This window comes from Malania oleifera, chromosome 2, assembly GCF_029873635.1.
Source record: "Malania oleifera isolate guangnan ecotype guangnan chromosome 2, ASM2987363v1, whole genome shotgun sequence".
Taxonomy (NCBI): Eukaryota; Viridiplantae; Streptophyta; class Magnoliopsida; order Santalales; family Ximeniaceae; genus Malania; species Malania oleifera.
In genome coordinates this window covers 61,664,072-61,681,343 of record NC_080418.1, presented here as the reverse complement: position 1 = coordinate 61,681,343, position 17,272 = coordinate 61,664,072, and the positions used below count along the sequence as shown (strand labels likewise).

At 36.2% G+C, this 17,272-nt stretch overlaps 1 protein-coding gene across 2 annotated transcripts; it reads left to right on the top strand.

The window, feature by feature from the left end:
* The first annotated feature begins 523 nt into the window (after positions 1 to 523).
* On the top strand, positions 524 to 13,998 carry LOC131149046 (glucosidase 2 subunit beta). Of its 2 annotated transcripts, XM_058099091.1 has the most exons (6): positions 524 to 936; positions 1,169 to 1,282; positions 2,368 to 2,463; positions 13,249 to 13,288; positions 13,365 to 13,504; positions 13,671 to 13,998. In XM_058099091.1, exons 1-6 carry the CDS (start codon positions 819 to 821, stop codon positions 13,739 to 13,741), a joined length of 579 nt encoding a protein of 192 aa, XP_057955074.1. In that variant the 5' UTR covers positions 524 to 818; the 3' UTR covers positions 13,742 to 13,998. The 2 variants fall into 2 exon arrangements, with proteins under 2 accessions (XP_057955074.1, XP_057955073.1); XM_058099090.1 differs by lacking the exon at positions 13,671 to 13,998 and having other exon boundaries at positions 13,106 to 13,288; positions 13,365 to 13,667.
* The last annotated feature ends 3,274 nt before the right edge of the window (positions 13,999 to 17,272 follow it).

The window sequence follows — 17,272 nt, the reverse complement described above, 5'->3', positions numbered from 1 at the left end:
ATACATATTAAGTCAATGAGCACTAAATTTAATCAATCAAATTTATTTCAATTTTTTTTCACATTTCTCAAATGTCTAAATGTTGAATTTTCTTTTGCAGGTTTGACTTTGAAGCTCAAGATGCTGGTTCACTTTATTTCATTTTTCCTTTTCTATTTTTTTTTTTAAATTTTCAATGTGAAAATACTGTACTCAGAAATTTTTTTCTTATATTTTCTAATTTTATGGAATAAACATTTTACATATTTTTTGTTATATTAGCCTAAACAAAATGGGTTGTCTACATCCATCTTAGTACTTTCAGGAGGAATTGACGTAACAAATTCATTTCATTAACATCACATTCTTAACTAATTACAAACCTCCATAAGATCATCAAAAGATGTTTTGGGCACCTACTTACATTAAACGCATTACTAAACTTTAAAATTTGTATGAATTCGTGATATTTGGGTCATCTTGTAATCGTTCCTAGAAATTACTACATGCATGTATATATCCCGTTGGATTTCAGTATTAAGGCAGAATAAATTTAGGAAAAAAATAAAAATCAAAAGAAGTGCTTTCCTTGGTTTCCAACTACTTCTAGTTCATCTTCCGCATCTGCCGGCCCAAATTTATGAACAACATGATATTCAATAACCCGAATTGCCGGAGGCCCAAGGCCCCAAGCCAAGCTGCCTTTCTGCAGAGTCGAGTCAACGGTGAGGTCAGGCTTAGCCCCAGGGAGCGATACATAGAAGCATGTTGGTGGGGAAGATTAGGGGGAGCTCGGATGAAGGCCAGGGACAGGCTCTCAACGGGTCTTTTCGACTGTCATGGAGACCAGGAGTCCTGGTCTCTGCCTCATCTCTCTCCTTACATCCTGTTTCCTCATCCCTTATTGCTCCGCTTCTGCTCTTCCTTCTTCATCTCTCATCGGAATCCACCCATTAGGTTCTCTCTCTCTCTCTCTCTCTCTCATGGTGGGACTGACTGGTACTGTGAAATAGGATTGAGTTCTGGAAATATAGGCGTTCGAAGGGTTCAATGCCCCATTCAAAATGTTATACTATTGCTGTAAATATGTGCTTTTCAAGCAATCATCGGGTCACATGGTTTTCTCCTGGGATTGCATTTTACTTCTCGTTAGAATTTTCTGAACTGGGATTGTTTTCTGTTGTTGCAGATGAGAAGTACTTTGCTTCCACGGTGATCAAATGCAAGGATGGGTCGAAATCATTCACCCGGGACCGTGTTAACGACAATTTCTGTGATTGTCCTGATGGCACCGACGAGCCTGGTATTTCTCAAATCCCATGTCCGTCGCTTTGCTGGGAACTTAGCATTTCATTCATTCTAGGGTTTTCTAAATTGCGTATGCATGAATCATTGCCAATAAAGTTAGCTGGAGAACTGCAGCTCAATGGTTCTAGTGATCAGAATATTATTCAAATTGTGATCTGAACGTCTTAGCATTGGAATATAGGCAGCACGTTTTAAAATTACTTTTTCTGTCAGCTGCAATTGTCAGAAGAAAGAGTGATCGACGTGTTAGTGGGGGGGGGGGGGGGGTGGGGTTGAGTCAAATTAAGGAGTGTAAGGGTGTGATGAAATATGGGTTTGCAATTAAAGACTTATCACTTTAAACATTAGCCGAGAATACTCAAGGAGCACTAAACTAGGAGTGGGAGTGTAAAAACCTAGAAGTTGGCTTTGGCTGGGAATCGTTTCAGTTGGCGTTGCAATATTGTGAAAGAGGGACTGGGACCTTGGGCTTTGTGCTGAAGCCCATTATTTGCCATTATAATGGTTACAAAGGATGAATTGTTGGTGTATGTGATCCATACTCTGTTGTTATGCAGAAAACAAAGAGATGTTAAGTTAATGAAATGAATTTCCTTTGATGATAAATGAAATGAATCAGTACATTGTAAAAGGTTGATGTGCCTAGATGGAGATTTTAATTTTTTTGGTTGGAAATTACCTGTGGGGACCAAATAACTTTCTGTTGTACATTCTTGGCTATCTTCAATAATATTTAGTCTCAGATGCAATTCATTATGTCTTGACATTTTTATGAACAGTGACAGTGTTATTATCTTTCCTACTGTTGAAATAATAAGAATAGGTGTTCTTTTTCATTTCTTCCTATTTTTTCTGATGAAAATTATCTTGCTGAGGCCCTAAAAATTTATTAGAAATCAAGAATCAAGGTTATTATTTTTATGAACAACATCCCATTTCTTTATGTCTTTTTACCAAATATACTCTCCCTCCATCCCCCCTTCTCTCTCTCTCTCTCTCTCTCTCTGTATGTGCATGTATTTATTTAGTTATTATTTATAAATGGCTCAGGAAGTCTTGCACTTGTGGTTAAATTTGTAGGAACCTCAGCCTGTCCCGCAGGTAAATTCTATTGTAGGAATGTGGGAAGCACGCCACGGTTTTTGTTTTCTTCACGTGTAAATGATCATATATGTGGTAAGCATTATTAGTGAATTTCCTTCTTACTTACTTGGACAGCTAGTCAATATATCTTTAATTACTTCTTTCTTGCATAAACATGGTTTAAGTTGGCACTCTTGATTGTCATGAAAAATATGTTTCTTATGTTAAAACCAGTTTCAGAGGCATGTTTGTTACAAGCTTCATAATGGTTGATAATACCTCTTCATTCTTCATTCTTCTTCTTCTCCTTCTTCTCCTTCTTCTCCTCTCTCTCTCTCTCTCTCTCTCTCTCTCTCTCTCTGTGAGGTTTAAGCAGCCTCCTAATTCATGTTACAAGTCTGGTGAACCAGTCAGCCTCTACTAGGGCCATATGTTTCCTTGTAATCACAACATTCTTTCCAGTTCATTGAATGTCAAATAGAGAGTTGATTGGCTAACAGGATGACTCTAAAATCTTATTTTTTGCATAAGCTTGTACCTACCTAATTGTATTCTTGACCTATCTAGGTTGCCTTCATGTTCGATTTCTCCTAGTTGACATAGTTGCAGTGTTTAAAACACCCAAAAAAGGCAGCCTAGTGAACAAAGCTCCCGTGTATGCAAGGTTTGGCGAAGGGGCGGATCATGGTCAGTCTATAGTATGTAGCCTTACCTTGCATTTTTGTGAGGGGCTGTTTCCACACCTTGAACCCGTGACCTTCCAGGTCACAATGCGACAACTCTACTATTGCGCCAAGGCTCCCCTTCATAGTGTCCAAAAAACCGCAAACTTATAGTGGCTTATTTTGCCACTTTGGGTCATGGATAGGTCAATGACCATCAGTCTGCCTATACAAGTTGGATCCATGTGCCCTTGAAAAGTTTGTTTCCTTTTTATTTCTTTTAGATGACCGATGCAGACAATTTTGGAAAATCTCACTTCAAACTGCCATTTCAATTGTTCTAGTCTTAATTTATGGGGGATTTGTCTAGGGACTTCTGGGAGCTTCTTCTGAAGTTTGTTTATGGTTTCTTGTATGAGAGAAAACCATTTTGTGTGTGTGTGTGTGTGTGTGTGTTTTAATTTTTATTTTTATTTTTTAATTAATTAATTATTTATTTATTGTGATTTTGTGTGATTGTGGGTTTGGGACTAGGTAGCTTGTGTAATTTCATTTCCTTTGTACTTTGTCCTGATCACAATACATTTCTATTCATTGTAGAGCCCTGTGGATGTAGGCTTAACAAGTTGAACCAAATAAATTTGCGTGTGCAAACTAGTCAGTTGCATTGATGCTATTGTTTAATTCTTCACTACATTTTGCAACAATCTAGTATTAGAGCTGAGGATTTCTAGTTTGTGTTAGGTGTAGAGATGTCTATAGAATTTGAGGTTTGATTGTGAGCTACAAGTAGGGGTGTTTATAGAAATGCTCAACTTGTTGATCCAAAAGGCCCGCAAAGAATGGTTTTGGAAGTGTTTGAGTTGAGTTGTCGGTTGTAATTCCTTAACTGAACTTGTAGGTCAGATGACGGGTTGAGGGTACAAATCATTCGACCAGAATATTATGACAAAAAAAAAAAAAAAAGAAAAAAGAGTAAAAGAAATAACAAAAATAGAGGGAGAGGGCCAAGGCTGCATATTGTGGCTGCTGCTCTAAGGTTCAATAGAGAAGCTCTTCCTAGTTCAATAGAGAAGCTCTTACTTGCATTTGTCTGCAAAATTTCAATTTCAGTTATACTTTCCTATTTTATTTGCGCCTTGAAAAGAATAAAATTGCCAACTCAACCCAATTGACCCAAGAATCAAATCGATCCAAACTTTTTCCAATATGATTTGACTTCGTTTGAGTTTTTTGTTGAGCTGAATTAGTCAATTTGGTTGGAAATTCGACCTCAACCTGATCCATGAATAGCTCTACAAACAAGTCGAGATAAAAGACACACTTGGCTTAGCAAGGCTTAGGGAAACCTTTGATATTGACAGAGAAAATGCTTAGTGTCATGACTTAATATGAAAAAGAAGATTTGGATAAACAGGCTCTTACAACCTGGCTATGTTTGTCAAATCAATGAAGTCATGTGAAAGGTTCTTTATGATGATTCGACTTTCAGTTTATGATTGTTGAATTCTCTATGTGGCAAAATACTTGTAATGTAGGACTGCTCATGCTCACAGATTAAAGGGATAAAATCCTAATCAGGATCAATTCAATTCCTAAATTCTGATCGTTTGATTACAGTTGAAGCTTGAGAAATAGAATTGTACTTCTACTAGGAAACACATTTCAATCCCAAGATACTTTCTCTAATAAAAATAAAACAAAAATTCCAATAAAAATGAAAATTAATTAAAATATCTTCTTCCTAACTGAGGTGCACTATTTCTATGTGGGCTTGAGCACTGTCTAGAGGCTGGGTGTTCTTTGTCATTCTACCCCACTTTAATTGAGTTTGGCCACGAACGAGAAGAGGTATGAAAGCTGATGATGGATTTTCGTTAGAAATTCTTCCTACCATCATCAGAAATCGTATGGTTTTGGAATTACGAAGTCATCTAAAAATACTCGACATGTATCTAAGACACAAACATGAGAATGAACTAGGTAGCTCAACTTGTCGAACCATATATAAATCAACACGCTATGAGAAGTGACAAATGCAGAATTGGATTGAGTAATTAAAGATGATGAACAACTCGCCAAGAGATGAGATTCATGGAAGCTCCTTGATAGAATTATGTGAACCGACACTTGTTTCTCATTATTTGCAATACCACCAGTTTGGTGGAACAATGCATTTAGTTTAGAAAATGATTTATGACTTCTCTCTGATACTTGCTGATATAAAACAGTAGCATCTCCCTCTTCTTCTTCAGCACCTTGTTAGTCTCACCCTTTTAATCTTCATCCTAGTCTTCTTTTGTTTTTATGACATTCAACCAATTATCTTTGGGATGTGACAATAACTATGCCCCTTTCTACTGCATTTGCAGCATTTCACTGGGTTCCTACCAGACTTCATATAATCTAAAGCCTCCATAAAAATAGGAATAAAATGTACTCCAGGGTTTCAAGATTCTTTTTAATTTAAATTTCTTCAACAGTTTTAGCAGAAGAAGCAGGCTGCTCAACAGAATTAAAACTTTTCGCATCCCTTTATTGTTTGGTTTAGATACTCTGTCTAGGTTCACCTATATGTTTAACAACATGCTGGTCTAATAAAAATGAGATCTAGCAATGAGCTTTTGAAGTTACTGCTATTAGCATCAACGTCTTTTCACTCTGGCTAAGTGCACAGAGTCTGCTTTAAGTTATGGACATAACAAAATGGTATATTTAAATGGTATATATATATTTTTTTTGGTACCAGCACCTCTTAAATCTGGTTCCCTTTATGGGTGGGCTTGTGAGTCCTTAAATACATGTCAGCCATTTACTAACATAGCCCTTGAGACAATTGACAGCTAAGTTAACTGCCTCCTTAGCCTAACCCTTCTATACATCAAAATATTCTCAATTTGATTAAACCAATCATAAATTTGATTGAGTATACGTAAACATATCTCATTTTCTAGCGAGACAAGATTGACCAAAAGAAGGTTGTAGAGTTGCTGAGCTCATTCTAATGCAGATCATTGGAGAGTGTCTCCCTTGATCTTATAAGGAGTCTCCGACCCTCATGTAGTTAGTGACATTCTGATGTGGAGTCTATACTTGTGGCAATAAATATGTTTTTGAAGTAATGCTTTTATCACAATTCCAAAAGTATTGGTTGGCCCAAGAGACTGCACAACAGTTCTTCAAGCACATCGAAATATTGGGGTGTTCCCCAAGATATAATCAGTGATTGAGACTCTGCATTCGTAGGAAACATTGGGTAGAAATTTTTAAAATCCTTGGATCACAATTAAACATCTCCTCAAGTTGTCACAATTAGGCATCTCTTTTCATTTTCTTACCTAACAAAGTGGATGGAAAGATTCTTAGAGCCTACATCTTCATTATAGAATCGAGACAAGATGCAGAGATTGCTCAAGCCTAATTGGAGGAAGTGAGCAAAGAAATGAGTAGACAAAGAGAGAATACTGTTGCACTTTGTGGGGGATTTGGTGCTTGTCTAGCTCCATCAAGGACATGTCAAGTCTTTTTAGGGTCAAGATAGGAGACTACTCACAAATATAAAGGAGCAATCCCCATTTTGGTCAAGGTCGGGGAAGAGTTACAAGGTCGATCTTCCAGCTTGGATGAAAGTGTAGTAAGTGTTTTGTGTTAGTTGTTTCAAGCCAAATCTATATTGACAATGAATATCCAACATGTAGGAAATCAAATGAAAGTGTCATTGAAGATTGTTGAATAATTGGGTAAAATGGAAGACCTAACAACAATGATAGGTCTCTCCCTATATTTATAATATCTGCTAAGTACAATGCCAAATGACTGTAATACCTTTGCGAACTCACATTAACACAACTCTAACACATACTAATAATGCTGAATGGCCAAATAACCATTAACACTCCCCTTTAAGTTTATGTATATGCTCCTAGCTTGTTACAAATGAATTTCACACTACCACCTCCAAGGCTTCAATAAATAAATCCGCAAGCTGAAAATCAGATTCCCCATGAGTCGTTGTAATGAGCTTTTATACAAGTGTCTCTCGAGCCATGTGGCAATCAACTCAATGTGTTTGGTTTGTTCATGGAAGATTGGGTTGGAGGCAATATGAATAGCAACTCGATTATCACATATTTATTCCATAGATTGAGAATGTAGAAAACATAATTCTTCCAACATATTCTCAAACCAAACAAGTTCACATGTAGTGTGAGTCATAGTCTATGCTTGGACTTTAACACTTGACTGTGCCACCACAGCTTGTTTCTTACTCTTCCAAGAAACCAAATTACCACCAACAAAGGTTCAATACCTGGTTGTGTATCTTTGGTTGACCGATCTGACCCAATTTGCATTTGTATATCCCTAAATATGAGTGTGACCCAATCCTGATATAAGATATCTCTCTCTAGTGCACCTTTGAGATATCTCAAAATGCAAATTACTACATACCAGTGACTTGCTCTTGGAGCATCGAGAAACTGACTCACAACTTATGTTGTGAAAGATGTATCTGCTCGAGTGACTGTGAGATAATTCAACTTTCTATGAGTGTCTGACACCGTCCTGGGTTAAGCTTCAAACCACCCATATTTGGCACTAACTTGCTGTTAGGATCCATGGTGTATGAACAGGTTTAGATCCTAATAGCCTAGTCTCATCTAAAAAAATCGAGAACATACTTTTTTGCGACTAGACCGTTTCCATACGAGATCTTGATACTTCCATTCCCAAGCACTTCAATGGTTCCAAATCCTTGGTCTGAAATTTAGTTTTTAGGAAAAGCTTTAGATCTTGGATGCCCTGATCATCATCTCAAGTAATCACAATATCATCCATATACACAATTAGAAAAATCTTGATGGATGGAGTATGACTATTAAATGCAGAGTGAGCTATTGCACGCCATTGGAGGCCAAAATTAAGTATGACAACACTAAATCGATCAAAACATGCTCTCAAAAATTGTTTTAAACCATATAATGATTTCTTGTTCCAACACACTAAGCTTGACTCCCTATAAGCAACAAACCTAGGTTGTTGCTCTATATAGACCTCTCCTTGAAGATCACTATATTCTTCCCATCTAATTGATGCAGAGGCCAATGACAATTAGTGTTAAGGAGATGAAGAAATGTATTGAAGCAAGTTTAGCGACCGGAGAAAATGTGTCTGAATAATCCAAGCCATACACTTGAGTATATTCCTTAGCAACAAGGTAGGCCTTCAGTTGAGCCACAAAACCATTTGGATTGACCTTCACATTATACAACTAGCGACAACCAATGATAGACTTATTAGGAGGTAGAGGTAACAACTCCCAAGTGTCGCTATTTTATAGTGCTTGAATCTCTTCATTCATTGCATTCCTCTGCCCAAAATAGGACAAGGATTTAGAAATAGATTTTGGAAGAGCAACATAAGACAAAGTACTAGCAAAACAGTATTTTGAGGGTGACAAGAAATCATAACAAAAAAAAAATAGAGATTGGATGTTGGGTACAGCTATGTTTTCCTTTTCAAACAATAATGGGAGGATCAACATCTTGGGAAATAGGATCATTTGACAAGGGTAAAGGTGTAGAAGTAGAAACTAAAGGAGGCTCTCCTCCCTTGAGTCGCTGTGAGTGTACCGACAAATTGGGATTGATTGAAGCAATGGGAAGGACTCAACTAGATGAAGATGAAGGAGGATTGGACACATATATTAGGGTATAATTTGGTAGGTAGGGTAGAGGAAGGAACTCATTAAGGTAAAAAAAAAAACTCAAGGAATCAGAATAGTATGGTGTAGACTCAGAAAAGGTGGTATTAGCAAAGACAAAAAATCAATGTAAAGTATGGCTATAACATCTGTATACATTTTTTTAGTATAGGAATGCCCTAGAAAAATATTTGATGGACAAAAGACAACCAAATATATGAGAGGAAAGGAGGAAAAAGGATCCTTAGGGAAGATAACTGAATATGGGATTTTACCACCAAGGGCAGAGGATGACATTTTATTAATGAGAGAACAATCAGTGAGCATGACATCACTCCAAAAATCTTTAGGGACATTCATTTGATACAATAGGGTACAAGTGACTTTGAGAACATGTTTGTTTTTTGTTTTTCAACTCCATTTAGTTGTGGAGTGTGGGCACAAGATGGTTGATGGATTTAGTCATATAGTTACTAAATTTGGTATTGAAAAGCACTCAGCATTATCACTACGAATTATCTTGATTGGCATATAAAACAGAGTCCTTATTTGAGAATATAAGGAACAAAAGATATTAAACAACTTAGAATGATCTTTGATTAAATACGACCAAGTCATACTAGATTAGTCATTGACAAATGTAACAAAGTACTGAAACCTCAATTTTGATGTGACACAACTACGACCTCGAATATCATAATAGATGAGCATGAAAGGACCATCTGCCCCTTTGTTGACTGGGAAGCAAAGGGAACACAATGATATTTTCCCAACTGACAAGACTCACACTCAAGACTAGACACATATGTCAAGGTAGGAACTTGCTATTTTAATTTGTCCAAGGATGGATGATTGAGGTGACAATGGATTTGAAGTGGTATAGCAACGGTTGTGTAGGCAACAGGAGAAAAGAGAGACTCAAAGTAGTAAAATCTACGAGCCTCATGTCCTATGCCAATTGTCTTCTTTGTCTTCAGATCTTGAATAACCATTGATCAGGAAGGAAGGTTACTAAACAATTTATTGTCTTTGTAAGTTTATTAACTAACATGAGATTGAAAGGGGTCTTAGGAATGTAGAAAACAGAAGAAAGAGAAATGGAGGGAGTAGGATGTACTATTCCTATCCCCTTTAACTATAGTTGTGGACCCATCGGTAAGGGTAACTTAAGGTAGATTTTTTGGATACTGGAGGGTAGAAAGGAAGTTGGTTACACCTGTCATATGGTCAGTAGCAGCAGAGTCAATAATCCAAGGCCTAGTGGGAGAGATATGAGATGACATACAAACTTTAAGATTACCCCTCTGAGCAAAAGATGCAATGTCATCAGATGCTTGTTGAGGTGCTTGATACTGTAGGATCCTTGAATACTCTTCCTCCGAGACAGTTATAGTGCATTGTTCACCTAAACAAGTGCCTGACAAGGGAAACACATTTCTGGGATTTGAGGACGCCATCCCCACAGACACACAACCTCGATACAGCTGTAAATCAGACATACACAGCGAACAAAATGCTTTTGGGATCCCAAAGCGAACCTCTGGACCAACTAAAACAAACAAAAATGAGTCAACATTGATTCAACCACAAATGAGTCACTAACAACTGGACATAGCACTGCCACAGCCCTACATAATCAATGTACAAATGCTGCCTGCTTCAAGAGTGATTCAACCACAAATGAGTCACTAACAACTGGACATAGCACTGCCACAGCCCTACATAATCAATGTATAAATGCTGCCTGCTTCAAGAGTGATTCAACCACAAATGAGTCACTAACAACTGGACATAGCACTGCCACAGCCCTACATAATCAATGTATAAATGCTGCCACTGCTTCAAGAGACTCACCAATGAACTTTACTAATGGGGTTTTGCAGATATACACGCACCATGTTGAATAATTGGGTAAAATGGAAGACCTAACATCAATGATAGGTCTCTCCCTCTATTTGTAATATATATCAAGTACAATGCCAGTGACCATAATACCCTTACTAACACTTACTAACATAAACACATACTAATAATGCTAAATGATCAAATAACCATTAACAAAGATGAAGCAACCTGATAGAAAAGAAGTTGAAGCATACATCTTTAATGCATAAATAAAAAGAGTTCTTAGTGAAGTGGAGGGCCCTCAAAGATGAAGAATTTAGTACTTTGTGCCAAAGTCTATAAGGACGTTGGCTGGGTAAGTGGGGGAGAATGTCATGAGCTATGTTTGTTCAGGGCCTTGCCTATAGCCACTTGTTTTGTGTCCATTTGCCTGTTATGTAAATAGTAGTTTAAGAGTTATGCTTTTAGTGGACTGGCATAGTAAATACGTGGAGATGGGTACTAGCACATATTGATTTTTCCTTCTGCAAGAATGAGAATAGTATAAAAAGCTCGTTAGGGAAGGTCCTTATTCATCAATCTTGTATAATTCACTAGCATTTTATTAGCGTTTAGCCTGCTTGCCTCCTTCAATAAACACTCAAGACTACAAAGGTGCAATGAGTTGAACCATGGTGCTTTGTTCTCCATCATATGATTTAGTTTTCTACTTCATACTTACTGCCCGCTGTGTACTTTGTATTCAATTGTGATTGTGTTAATGTGACAAATCCATGGTTAACTTGTGGTGGAATAGTTAAAGGTTGTGTTCCACAACTAGTGCCACACGGCTCTCACACAGTGTGAAGTGTTTGGCTTGTTACATGGATGCTTGAGCTGCCTAGGAAAAGGCAAAGGGGTCATGACTCGCCTCAATGTGCCTTGATTTGAACCCACAAAGCCAAGACTCCTTCGAACTTATCATGACAAGGATTGGTAGAAAGACCTTGTGATGCGTCTCTGTGACCAATCCTCTGCATGCTCTTACCATTTAGACCTTGCAAGAGTTTAAACATAATTCATAGTTGTGCGCCATGCACTTTCAGGTGGGTCTAATCTATTTAGTAATCTAGGGGAAAATGGCATAGTCGTGCATTTATAAGATAAATAGAGATTGGCAATGGGGAAATTGCATTTGTTATTAAAGAAGTGCATTGAAAAGGTATTAGAATGCTTTGGCATGTAAAATTCCAAGCTTGTGGCCACTCCATGTGCAGCATCAGTTGAGGAGGAAGAATATTTGCCGAGTGTGCTGCACTGTAGTGCAGCTGGCAGTGTTATGTATGCCATGGCTTTTGCTTGCTTATGTGTCTCTCATGCGGTGAATGTAGTGGGCAGATATATGGATAACCCAAAGAAGGAACATGAAATTGGTTTTTCTGTATTTGTTACTAGCATACTAGAGATGTTGGCTTCTTGTTTGGAAGGAGTATTGGTAGTCTGGTTGGTTATATTGAGCCAATTTTGTAAGAGACTTTGAGAGAAGGTCCATAATAGTTGCATTTACAGTTGGGGTTCTGCGGTCAATGGTTGCATTATCTACTACTGGATATTTTGTTGAAATGTCTATTTGGAGAGAGGGGTTCATATCCTGGTGTGATGTTTGCTTATTGTAATAGCCAGAGTTCTATCAACTTGACCAAGGGTCAGGTGTTCCTTAAGAGGACAAAATTGACGTTCAGTAACCATTTTGTTTGTGATGTAGTTGTTTATCAGAAAATTGTGATGAAGATAGGCACTGAACCCAATATGACTGACATCTTGACTAAGTGATAATAGCATTATGATCCTTTTTGTGAAGAGTTTCAGGTAAAAATTTTCCCTAGGTGGAGATCTACTATAGTGGCTTATGTTCAGCCATTACCCATAAACTGATTCCTTATAGATAGGTTAACTGGTTCCAAATGAGTTTGGATAGGCTGACCAATTTGTGGCCCTGTAGCGTTTGTTGCTTGTTATCTCTTTTGGACAACCAATCTACTGGGAAAAACTGCTCTGAAGTCTGAACCGTCTATTTCAGTTGTTTCAAGTTCATATGATTGGGAACCTCTAATTGAACTTCTACTGAAGTTTCTTTAGGATCTCTTAGTGTGAAAACCATTTGTCAGTTCTTTTTTGTGTTTTTGGGCGTAATTAGGGGATTTGGGACTCGATAGCTTTGGGTAGTTTTATCTCATTTGTACTCTTCCTGTTCATAATGGATTTCCTTGGTCGTGGTAGCCATCCATGTACACTTTCAGCCCAACAATGTAAATTTTTGCATGCATTCTCTTGGCACTTTCTGTACTTCTTTTCTTTGTATACTTGCTCTTAGCATGTTACTTGAGCTGGTTCTTTGGCTTAATTTTGTACTACATTATGCTGAAGACTTCTAGGTCACTTTATCATGATTTACCAAATTTAGGATTCAATTATGCCTTTTTCTGTGCAATTTTAGTTCTATTGTCTTCTGATATGAATTTGAGTTGATGATTTGATATCTTAATAGATTGTTGTGATGGAAGTGATGAGTATGATGGTAGTATCCATTGTCCCAACACTTGTGTCATGGGCGGGAATATTGAGTACAAGTCAGAAATTTATAGCTCAAAAATTATTGATCTGGGTTCTGTTGATGCTAATGAAACACAGAATGGAGTGAATTTGGAAGACCTGATTCAGAAAGTCAAAGGTATTTGTTTTTGTTTTGACAGTTTTATGCTGCTTAAGATCATCCCCAAACATAAGCTGGGTGTTGGTGATGTCAGGGTTGAAGATGGTGATAATACTACAGGCAGTTCTCATCAGTTGTGTGGTAGCTTTTCGGCTATTCCGTCGGCATGCCAGGTCGAGAAGACGATATCGGAACGGAAGGAATTCAGCTTAAGCTTGTTATTCGGATGTTTTGGTAACTTAATTATACTCAAGTTTCCGCCAATGGTTAGGAAATTGATTCCTACATCACATAATATAAAATCCTTGTTGATGCCATATTATTTGTATCAGCTGATTTTATTGCAAACTCATTATGTGTGTGTCCGACTAACTACAATTAGGCTTATGTTTATTTACAGATCAATGGTCTTTGGAGGCCTTCGTTTGCAATTGGGCAAGGAACTGTGCAATGTTCCAAGAAACCAGCTGATGCAAATTAGATGCTGAAAGATTTGAATTTACCCAAACCTTTAATTCTGTTAGAACATTTGTACTCGAGACTTGTTTTAGTTTGCATGGTAGAATGCCTTCCCGTTCTCTTTCTTTTTCTTTCAAGTAAAACATTTCCCGAGCCAATCCAATGGTTAGCTCGACGTCACGTTGGAAGATGGTTTCTCATGCATCTCCCAATAGAACTATTCGTGGTGTCAGGGAATAGAAAGCAGTTGTCACTGTGGCTTGTAAATATGGAACAATCTTAGAGTTTTTTTCCTGATTTATCTTTTTTTAAAAAAAAAATAAAAAAATAAAAAATATTTTATTTGGAAAAATAATTCTCAAACTAATCTCGATACTTAATTCAGCGAAATTTGTATGGTGGACAATAGACTTGCATGTGGTTCAACAAGCATTAGTTTTAAAATTTAAACAGTAGAAAAAAAATTCGTTCAAAATGCATGCGATGAATTGCGTGTAAAGAAATCCCTAACATCATCCGCCCCAAATCCCAATTTTCATGGGCCCACCACTGACATTTCTCTTCAATTGATTTATATAAATATTACTGAATATATATATATATAAAGAAGAAGAGAAGAAAGTAAATTTGGGGCCTGCTGCCATTTGTAAAGTCGTGGGGCGTGAGGTGACTCATGACGAGTCGAGAAGCTGGACTTGTTGAATAGTTATAATGACAATATATATATATATATATATATATATCCAGCTTCTCGACTCGTCTTGAGTCACCTTTTATATATATATATATATATAAAGAAGAAGAGAAGAAAGTAAATTTGGGGCTCGCTGCCATTTGTAAAGTCGTGGGACGTGAGGTGACTCAAGACGAGTCGAGAAGCTGGACCTATTGAATAGTTATAATGACAATATATATATATAGGGCAAAAAATGAGCCAAGTAGTTGGTTTAAAATGTTTTTATCCCCATTTCTCAGAACAAGGGTAAGATGATCTTATTAAAGCACTAGAATAGAATTACGAAGTCGGGGCCACCAGGAGGAAGCAGCAACGGAAAAACAAGCTGCTGAGCACCAACAACAAACAAAACAGAAAACAAGAGAAATTAAGAAAGCTAGAGAGAAAAAAAAAAAAAAAGCAGCAAACTCCCCCCTCAACCATAAGCCCACGACTGATGAACAGAACAGCCAGAACTACAGCCACTAACCCATGACAACTGATACGAAATCTGCTTCAAAAGCTCAGAAGACCAACATACCAATTTATGCAGGTAAAGCTTAATATCCTGAGTGATGGCAGTAGAAATCTCTTCAATCTTTCCAGCTGTATGGTTATAAAGCAGGAGAGTTTCTTGCTTATTAGATATAACAGACTGATGAAGACCAAATAAGTTTGCTTATCTCACCTTCTGAACATCTTGGAAGGCTTGAAAACCATGTAATTTCATCATCCCAAGATGAAAACATCTCCTATTTACACATTCATATATTATCTTTGAAAAATTACAATTAAAAAAGAGGTAATACCTATTTTCAACCATTCCACTGTAGAATAAAGAACCATGGTTTACTTCTTGTCCCAAGAAAAAATCTTGTTCAAAAGTAGGAGTATACTCCAGCCAAGCTAGGAAAGCCTACATAAATTCTGAGTATAAATATAAATGATTATATATATGTACACAAAAAAAAAAAAAAAAAAAAAAAAAAGAAGAGAAGAAAGTGAATTTGGGGCCTCCTACCATATGTAAAGTGGTGGGAGGTGAGGTTACTCAAGAAGCCGGACCTGTTGCAAAGTTATAATGACAATATATTTATTTTAAATATATATATATATATATATATATATATATATATATTCATTTATATTTATATAAATAAATTGGAGAGAAATGTTTGTAGTGGGCCCACAAAAATTAGGGTTTGGGGGGCAGATGGTGCTTGGGGGTTTCTTTGCACGCAATCCACCACATGCATTTTCAACGAGTTTTTTACCTACTGTTAAAATTTAAAAAATAATGTTCATATAAGTCTATTGTTCACCATGCAAATCTCGCTGGAACAAGTAGCGAAATTACGTTAGAGTCATTTTAAGAATTATTTTCTTAAATAAGGTATTATTTAATAAAAAGATAAATCAGAAAAAAACTCATCAACCCTAGATGCGATTATTCCAATGTCCAAGAGTGGTTGGTAAGGAGCTCTTTAGCTTTTATTTAGAAATGAGAAAAAAAATTAGGTCTTGTGGCTCCCGCTCCAAAATCACGGTAGGTGTTAATCAATTTGATGTTTACAGCTGAGCCAGTTTGGTAATTTTGATTCACCAAAAAATGTAAAATGGAACCAACTGCAATGAATCGAATTCGATAAATTATTTTTTCGGCTGGTATCCAAATTTTACTTAAACTCAACCATTAAATTCACTTTAAAATTTTAAAATTACAAATTGATATATATTTTTTCTTCCAACATAATCAACTTGTAAATTTTAAAGTTCAAATATTAAAATTCAAGCATCAAGTCTTAAATTAATAAATTTTAAATTAGTATCCTAGACTAGTTTAAAAAAATTCACTGATGAATTCAACATAAATAAAATTTATATTCCAAGTTCTAATTCTAATAAAATAATATAAAAGAAACCAACCCAGGTTTTAAATTGTTGTTAAAAGAAAAAAAATTTGCATTTTAAATTATTAAAGTATTATACAAAATATGTTTTTATATATTTATAATATATAGGTTCGGTTTTTTAACTGTGGTTATTGTATGAGACATACCGAAACCGAACCGTTAATAAAAAAATTGAAAACTCCAAACCGAAAATGAATAAACCAATTTTTTGGTTTAGTTTTACAGTTTGATTCAGTTTTTAGATTTTTCTTGCCCATCCCAAGTTTGCACTCATTTTATAACCTAATGGAGCTTCAATCTAGTTCTTTTTCTTTGATTTTTTTTGCCCTTTAGTTTTTTCTTGAGTTAATGGAGGCTTGAGTTTGAACTACCCAAACGAGGAGTAATTCATTTTTAATTTGATACCCTTTCTCATATTTCTTAGGATTTGAACTTGACAACCCAACATGTAAGCACTACACAACAACTGAAATATCTACTAAATAACCCAATTAAATTGTTCTAGCACGACACTTGTCTTGCATTTGGAAACTCAAAATTTTGACTTTAAATTTATAACTACTGAAAATTTAGATAAATTAAATTTATAATTTAAAAATTATGCTTGAAAACACAATCTTACTATTGAGGTTTGATAAAAAAGAAAAAAGAGAAAAAAAGAAAGATGTTTGTACTCACAAAGATACTTTTTTTTTTCTTTTTCTTGTCATGGGAGAAGATGATAGACATGTTGGGAGTGTGGTTGAACGATATCTATATATATGAATAGTAACATATATGCAAATGGTAACAAATTCAACTTTATCTGATATCACTTATTTTATACCCAATTCAAGATCAAATTGATATAGAGAAAGACAATGAAGAACAAGCCATACAAATACAACACGAGAATTTTACATGGAAAACTCTCCA